Raw genomic sequence first — 9,058 nt, 5'->3', positions numbered from 1 at the left:
TCTCCAATGTGGCCAGTTGTTCCAGTCTTTAAATAAAATACTATAGATTTCACTTTTATACTTACATTTCTTCACAACAGTTTGACATCTTTTCAATAGATGTGGTATCCTATTAAAAATTAAAAAAATACATACTCAGATAAAGGAAGTTCTCAAGTCTCTTTTATATCTATTTTGTGCTGTTTTTAATCCTACCCACAGAATATTCTAAATAGATTATATATGGGTACTAAGAATTTAAGTTATCCACATACATTGCTGGAATTCCCTTGGAAAAATAGAATCAACATTACATAATGCTAAATAAATTTTATTCATATACAAAACCTCACAAAAATTGTGGGAGTCTCACTCCATTAAAATACAAACTTCTATTAAACTTCCTTTCTTGATAATTCTTTAAAAGACTAGTATCTATTTTCAATTCTACTCTCAGTGAATATGCATTAAAAAGATAAATGCCAAAATTACATTTGGAAGACATTACTGGACAGAAAACTGCCAAAAGTAAAAGAATGCTTAGTCTAGATTTCCGTAAACAACAATAACAAATTCAACAAGGAGAACTATGAGTTCACCGTAGTACAACATCTATTAATCTGAAAATTAAAGGTAACTGACTAGGGTTATTTGATAAAACTATTTCCTTTTTTTACAGAAAAATCACTTTTTATAATTTCTTATTACATCTTATCTATAAGGCTCTAACATAAATATATGAGAAACAATTCAACCAACAGAAAGCAACTTCTAGACACGCCAGTTTAATTTGTTAACAGATGATCTATTATTAGATTGATAAATTGTGATGTCTAAATAATCAAAACATAAATTATACAATCTTGTTTTTAGATATATATTTATGTTCAAGTACTTTAAAGTGATACAAAAGAAAATATATTTTTTAAATATACAAAAAAAGGTAGAGAAGTTTTCCACCCCCTACCCCTTTACTTAATACCTTTCTCACACATGGGTAGAAAGTAGGCTGTACTCTATGTGACAGTACTATTCATGCAAATACTTGCGGCTACAACTCAAATCCTAATTTCTTTGGCTGCAGAACTTTTTTCCAGTGACACTAATAAAAAGCACCTTTACTTTAAAAATGTCTGTATAGAAACTACACGGACAGCTAGTTTATAAAACATTTAAGTTCTCATGTATGATTAGCTGAACAACTACAGTTAGCTCAAACAAAAGGTAAATTATTTTTTAGATAACCGGTGACCAATAACTGAGTTTCTTTACCAGATTTTCCAGGGATCTGTGACGAGATAACAGATTAGCTACACATTCTATATTCATCAGTTGTACTATTATGCTTTGAAATTCATGCTATCCAATGACAATTCGGAAACCCAGGTGGTACAGTGGTTAAGAGTCCGGCTGCTGACCGAAAGGTTAGCAGTTTGAATCCATCAGGCGCTCCTTGGGAACCCAATGGGGCAGCTCTATTCTGTCCTATAGGGTCAACTATGAGCTGGAATCGACTCGACGGCAATGGGTTTTTTTTTTCTTTTTTTGGAATGGCAATTCTATTTATAATTAACCTTTCTCTGTTCTGTTGCATATTTTCCCCAAAACGCTATTTTACGTTGTGAAAACACAGTCTGCAAATATGTAAGACCACTGATTAGGGGCCAAGAGGAAAACTGATCTCAGTTTCCGTATCTATAAAGGAAGTCAATGAAGTAATTGTAATAGTTTAGAGTCTAGTGGGGTATAGGTTATTACAGAGTAATTAAGACGGTGTTTGCAAAGGTACAAAGGAAAAGATGGGGTAGAAGTCAAGAAGTGCTATCAGGAAAGGTGTATGAGTGGCCTAATATCACAGTTGTGAGTAACACTCAAAAACTGAGAACTACTTCAGAGTAAGGATGACAATCGCAAGGTCAGTCCACTGTCACAAGCTAATATTATGACAAATTTCTACCATGTAGACATGTACAACTTGAGTATAACCTTAAGAAACTTATTTTTGGTATTAAAGGAATCTATTTTAAATATTCTGATGCAGTAAAGACTTTAGATTTCACATGGAAAAAGTTTTTATCTTCAAGTGGTTCTGATACACTTCTAGTACCTCTGTCATGAAATAACTAGAATAAAACCAAAACCAAACCCAGTGCCGACAACTCGATTCTGACTCATAGCGACCCTACAGGACAGAGTAGAACTGCCCCATAGAGTTTCCAAGGAGCGCCTGGCGGATTCGAACTGCCGACCTTTTGGATAGCAGCCATAGCATTTAACCACTATGCCACCAGGGTTTCTGAAATAACTAGAATAACCTATTAAATCATCATAATAAAATGGTTGCTCTTTCAATGGATATGATGTTTACCATCACTTTATGAACAAGATTTGCAAGGTAAGCCAAAAAGTGCAATTCGTACTCGGCAGCCAAACATACTTGTTAAATACAAACAATGCAAAAATTTCTGCACTGAAGCTTAAGTAACACGCTTAGAGAAACACAAGTAACCGCACTATCACACTCACGAGCAGAACAGAAACGGCAAATCAGAAAAAGGTGAGAGAGGTTACTACAAGTAGGAGCACTAAAAACCACAAGCTATTCCCAGTCAAACTGGGTTTAATCAACTTTCTGCTTGTTTTATAAGGCAGAAAAATGAGGAATATTTTAGAAAAAATACAAAAAAAAAAAAAATGATTAAAATAGATTTTGGTGCAAATAATTTCGCTTAAAAAAGATTCAGAATCTGTAGTGTTCAGCAGAGAAGGATCAAAAAGATGACTGCTAGCCTAAGGATTTTACAATGGATCTGTAAATTCTGTTATATGAAAAACCCAGTATCTCAGTCATCTAGTGCTGCTGTAACAGAAACACCACAAGGGATGGCTTTAACAAAGAGAACCTTATTTCTTCACAGTAAAGCAGGCTAAAGTCCAAATTTGGAGTGTCAGCTCCAGGGGAAGGCTTTCTCTCTCTGTCGGCCTTCTCATCAATCCTGTCCTGGACTAGGAGCTTCTCAGTGCAGGTACCCCGGGTCCAAAGGATGCACTCTGCTCCTGGCACTGCTTTCTTGGTGGTATGAGGTTCCTCCCCCACCCCCCGTCCCTCCCTTTCCTTTTCCTCTTTTGAGAGATAAAAGGTGGTGCAGGCCACACCCCAGGGAAACTCCCTTTACATTGGATCCAGGATGTGATGTAGGTAAGGGTGTTACAATCCCACCCTAATCCTTTTTAACATAAAATTACAATCATACAATGGAGGACAACCACACAATACTGGGAATCATGGACTGACCAAGCTGACACATATTTTGTGGGACACAACTCAATCCATGACATTCAGCTACTCAGAAAAATTCATTCTTCAAGTACGGATAAGGAATAAGTTTTTACTCTATGTGATCTACAATTAGGACATCTTGTTCCCAGGAAATACTGATGTCTTACTCACTATCTAATGATTAATATAGCTAAGGCTTCCATCAGTCTTTATAGCTAAAGAGATGTATGAAAATGTTTTTTCTACTTAAAAAATAAAAAATAAACTAGAAAGAGTAAGACTTACAGAAATACATGCCTTACCAATTTTACCAATCAATACTTTATCTTCTCCTTATGGCTGATCTTACCCTAAGGTACACCCTCCTCTTAGGTTGAGCCTAATAAAATATACCTAACTATAGAAGAAAACTGGATCTTAACTAATTAGATTATACCTGGGAATGGGGAAAAAGAAAGTTCTTAGCAGAAAGAGAGAGGGCGGTATGTTCTAGCTGGATGTTAGAAAAAAGGAGATGGAGTAGGGCAAAGAACAGGAATTTATCTCCAGACATTTCCTAGTTAACAGGCCTAAGAACCCAGTCTCCTGACATACACAGATAGCTTGATGGTACAGCCTATCAAACTAATTCATCTACTGAGTTCATTCTCACCAAGCACCACTTCGCCACATACGCTGTCATAAGAGCGAATGTGCTGAAGAACCCCTTGGCACATCTGACAACCCCACAAAAAGGAACAAACAGTCAATCTGGTTTATGTAACTATCTGAGTCTGGAAATAAGAATCATTGCCTCTGGGCCTGATTAACCCTGGAAACACTTACAAAATAGAGTTTCTAGACCTGTCAAACTGAAGACCTGGTGCGTCAGAAATAAGAATATTCTAGCAGTTAGACTCCCCGAAGACAGTTCAATTTAACCTCAATAATCACCTGTACTCTTTATTCTTATTATGGATCTTGTTAATGATCCTAACTCTCCTGTATATACCTACCCAATTCAATGACTCTTTGTGGATTTAATCTGGAGTTAAAACCCCTACCATATTTTTATGCAAAAAATGCACACTTCATACATGTGTTTGTCAATGGCACAAACCCCTCACATGTTATTTTCCTAGATGCACTACGCCTGTTATATGTGGTCACATTATTTATGTGAGAGGATTATTTGCAAAAAATACGGTATTTAGGAAAGTTTTTCACAACTGCAAATGACATACTTGTTTTACCTATTACTAATTTCTACTAATTCCAAGGACAGCTTTGGTTTGACTTCCCAGCACTTCTGCCTGGCATGTTAGGGTGAACTTCGAAAGGGAACGGAGAGCATCTCATTTAACTCTGCGTCCTCCACAGCACCTAGCGCCGGGTGCTTACATAGTAGGTACTCCGTAGCCACCTGCTGCACTAAACTGACTGAACATGAGCACAAACAGCATGATTTCTTATTTAAACAATTTTTTTTGCAATCTGAAGAGAGAAATTTCTGTTAACTTTAGCTTTCTCTCTCCTTTGAAGCCAGAACTCTAGTGCTGATTTAACACGAACAGTTCTTTAAGCACCCATCTCCAGCAGAGGACCAGCCAGCAGAAGACTGGCCAGGAGAGGACCGGCTGTCTTCTCGGGGACTGATGTAACGTTTTGAATATTTTGGACATTTAATCAATCACGAAACTAAGGAGAAAAGGCAGAGCTCTAACATCTGTAGCCACGACAGATCTCTACCCAAAATGATCCCCATACTTCTCTTTGTCAAGCTACTTTCTGGCTATATAACCTTAGGCAAGATACTAAATCTCTACACCTCGATTTCCAAAAAATATTTAATCATAGGTTGCTGTGTGGATTACTGAGTGAACATATGTTAAAGTCCATAATAACACCTCAATAAATGGAAGTGGTGCTTGTTACAGATACTACCTACTGAACACTTTCTGAGAGGATTTAGATATAACAACTCAATTATACCAGAAAGCAACTTTCAAAATTATGCTTAAACAAAAAAAAAAAAGTTTTACAGTGAAATGTAAAATGACAGGCAAAATACTTTTAAAAAAACGTAATGCAATATAACTTAGCCTGTATTTAAACTAACTCCATGGAAGAAAAAAAGCCTAGTTTCTATAGGGTTCTTTACTGTATCCAAAATTTAAAGAAATATTACAGTCAAATAGTAGTATATCACATAAAAAGCATACTAAAAAAATTGACTCTAAATTTTAATGATTTTACTAGATTTTAAAAAGCTACTTAGAAGATATTTCACATAATATTAAAATTGTAAATACTGTATTAGAAATGTGTCTTTTTTTTTATTAAATAAAATTAGATCCAGAAAGGAAAACAAAATGCTACACAGAGTCCCCTTTAATGACACATAGGTAAAATGGGTTCAGCATAATTAGCAATAAATTCTGTATTTGCAATCCTGATTTGGAGTAGAGTAGACCAAATATAATTTGTAGAGATTATGCTGAATGCTGCTAATTAGGCACACTGATTCAGTGGGATACTTGGCAAAATTTAATTATAAGGATTAATAATCTCTAGATTTATATTTCTGGGTATATATTAAAAGGCAGATAAATCCACTAATCATCTAGTGAAGTTGCTATTTAACGGATAATCTCATTTAAACCGATACAACATTTTGAACATAAGATAGTGTTTGTCACATAAGATAACCAAGTCAAAATTAAGTCACCCGTGCATTGATGATTCTTTTTGTTTTTATTTAGGTAAACATTAACACTACAAGTTAAACACGAGTGTTCATGTACCTTCCCCTTCTAACCTGAACAGCTTTGTGTTACACTCCCTTCAGTAATTCCAACAGCATCCAGCAATAGCACCTGTGAAGCCAAATGCAGGAAAACAGGCACCAAAATTTTACTTGGAGAGTTTCTTTAAAAACTGCAACTAAACAAACACATCTTCCCTACCCTACCCCCAACCCCACTGCAACTGAGAAAAGCACCACACTCCGGAGACACCACCAAAAGCTTCAGCTATTACATAAACTCCACGGTGCCCAGCAAACAAAAATGCTTGTATACAAAATTCAGATAAACTGTCAGGGCAGTGTCATGGTGCACAATAGCTCCCTGTCGGAGCCTCACCAGAAGGCGCTGCACCAGCTGCTACAGGGCTTCCTGACCAACTCTCTCCCTGCCCAGGGACTGAGAACATGACGAATACCATCGCCCAGCACCATCAGGTTTGCTGCTCATCAGAATGGACATTATTTTTGGCTGGGTGTGAACTACTGCTCAGTGAGAAATTCTGACAAAACCAATTATGTTAGTAAAAACATCGCTGTCCATTTCACTCAGAAACAACAACAAAATGGCTGAACAGCCTGACGAATAATCAGAATAACCTGTTCCACTAAATAAAAGGAGCTATTTCAAAGCAGGTTGCTTTGAAAATAACATTTTAACTTCAATACTAATTTTAGTAAAAATGCAAGAACACAATTATTCCAATCTGTGATATTAAGTCCAAAAATAATCTAAAATAATCCTTTAAAATTGGGTTTCAGATTAGTCTGTAGAACAGAAACTTTTGGTTGTGTTGAGATTTTTCTAACCTTGGGAATAAGATTAGAAATTCACTATTTTTAAGTAATTTCTAATTATTTTACCTGAGTCACTGATAATCTGTGCTTGCTAGGTCTCAAATGACATCAGATTATCACCACTCTGATTATCTTTTTATCTTCTACTATCAGTAGGAAGATTGGATTTTTCTTCTTATACACCAGAAAGATAGAGCTAATCAGGAAGTCCTACCAGCTGCTTGGCCTGAGAGGGCAGCTAACCATCAAGGAAAAAGTATAAAGTGAGAGAAATAAAGGAGCCCCACTGGCATAACGATTAAGCACTCAGCTGCTACCTGAAAGTGTGGCAGTTCAAACCCAGCCAGTGGCTCTGTAGGAGAAAGACCCGGCAATCTGCTTCCGTAAAGATTACAGCCTAGAGAACTCTATGGGGCAGATCCACTCTGCCGCATGCGGTCACTGTGAGTCAATAATGATGTGGGGACATCTAACAATAACTGATTATTTCATATAAGTGGGATCGTATATGTCCTTTTGTTTCTGACTTATTTCACTCAGTATATTTTTTGGGGTATAATAATTTCAAGGCTCAACCACATTATAGCATGTATCAGAACTTCATTTTTCCTTTTGGATGAATAATATCTCATTGTATGTGTATACCACATTTTGTTTATCTAGTCATCTGCTGATGTACATTTGGGCTGTTTCCATCTTTTTACTACTGTGAATGCTGCAATGAGCTTGATGTACAAGTATCTATTTGAGTCCCTGCTTTCAAGTCTTTTGGTATAAACTTAAGAGTGGAATTGCTTGGTAATATGGTAATTTTATGTTTAATGGCTGAGGAACACCAAACTGTGTTCCACAGCAGCTGCACCATTTTACATTTCCACCAGCAATGTACGAGATTCCAATTTCTCCATAACCTCGCCTAAACTTATTTTGTATTTTTCTGATAACAGTCATCCTACTGGCTGTGTATAGTAAGTTTTGAGGCATTTTTTTTTCTTACATTTTTTTCACTGAATATATTATGGTAAACATCTAAATTTTCATAAACAATATATCTGTCATACATAGTACAGCAATTTACCGCTGCTGCTGTTAGTTGCTGTCAAACGGACACCTTTTTAACATACATGTTTACACACACGATAATAAATAGCCTTAAAAGTTTGTAGAGATTGGTCAAAACGGCTGTGAATTTAAAACTTCGAAAGACACTGAAAAATTGCCCTGCAAAAAGGTTTTATCTAGTTACTCCCCCACCAATAATGTATGAGAAGGGCTGTTTGCCATACATCTTCTGCAATGCAATGTACTATCAAACTATTTAATCCTTATTCAATATAATTCTTCTCATTTTTTGATCTATTTGGTTGTGATAAAGGAACCTCACATGGCTAATTAGGAAGAAAGGTGTATATTTTAATCTTCTCTCTCCTAACTGCTATGCCTGAAGCCTCAAACTGACTATCCACCTCATGAAAGGGGGGCACTTATGAGGGCACTAGTACCTAACACCATGCTTCCACCTGTCTGATGCAACTGCCCCAATTTGGTGGTGGGGGAAAATTACTGGGACGGTCCTATATAGGTAATACTGAAAAACGGAAAAAAACAAGTAAATACTATCCTGTTAAAAACATTTCATATTATTTCATGTGTTTTCCATATCAAATACTACAAATTGAGGAGCTGTTGGTCAGTTTCTGACATTTAGATAAACAACGGCAATCACTTAAGTCAGTTTTCACATCAATAAATACAAGCAAAAACAAAAGACTTAATTACTGTAAAATGTTTCTACCAACAATTCCACTTTTGGGAATTTACCCTAAATAAACAGCTTAAAGGAGTTGAAAATAGTGTTATTTGTAAAATAGAAAAAAAAGATTGCACACTAGATTGCCAATCAACTAGAATATGGTTAATTAAAATATGATATATTCACTACACAGAGTATATGCAACTACTAAAAGTGATAAACATGAATTATGTTGCCATATAAAAAATACATTCGGTTAATTTTTAAGAGCAGGATACAAAAGTGTATGTACACCCTATACATGCATTCTAACTGCTTTCAAACTACACATGTGTATGGAAATGGGAACACACAAATGATTACGGGTAATTTTCTCCTTTTATTTGTAAACTGTATTTAGAATTACATTTATAATTAGGAAATACATTCATAAATACATTACTTTACACTGAAAAGACATACTTAC

General features: G+C 35.8%; 1 protein-coding gene across 4 annotated transcripts in view; it reads right to left on the bottom strand.

Moving 5' to 3' along the window:
- The window catches only part of ZDHHC21 (zinc finger DHHC-type palmitoyltransferase 21), a 68,247-nt gene that overhangs the window by 16,371 nt on the left and 42,818 nt on the right, over positions 1-9,058 (bottom strand). For all 4 annotated transcript variants that reach the window (XM_010587939.3, XM_023545264.2, XM_003407346.4 and 1 more), the window contains one exon: positions 66-109. In XM_010587939.3, the coding sequence (XP_010586241.1) occupies positions 66-109 (44 nt within the window). The remainder of the gene's footprint in view (positions 1-65; positions 110-9,058) is intronic.

This window comes from Loxodonta africana, chromosome 9, assembly GCF_030014295.1.
Source record: "Loxodonta africana isolate mLoxAfr1 chromosome 9, mLoxAfr1.hap2, whole genome shotgun sequence".
Lineage (NCBI taxonomy): Eukaryota > Metazoa > Chordata > Mammalia > Proboscidea > Elephantidae > Loxodonta > Loxodonta africana.
Note: the sequence above shows the minus strand (reverse complement) of the source record. Positions and strands in the feature narration are given on the sequence as shown.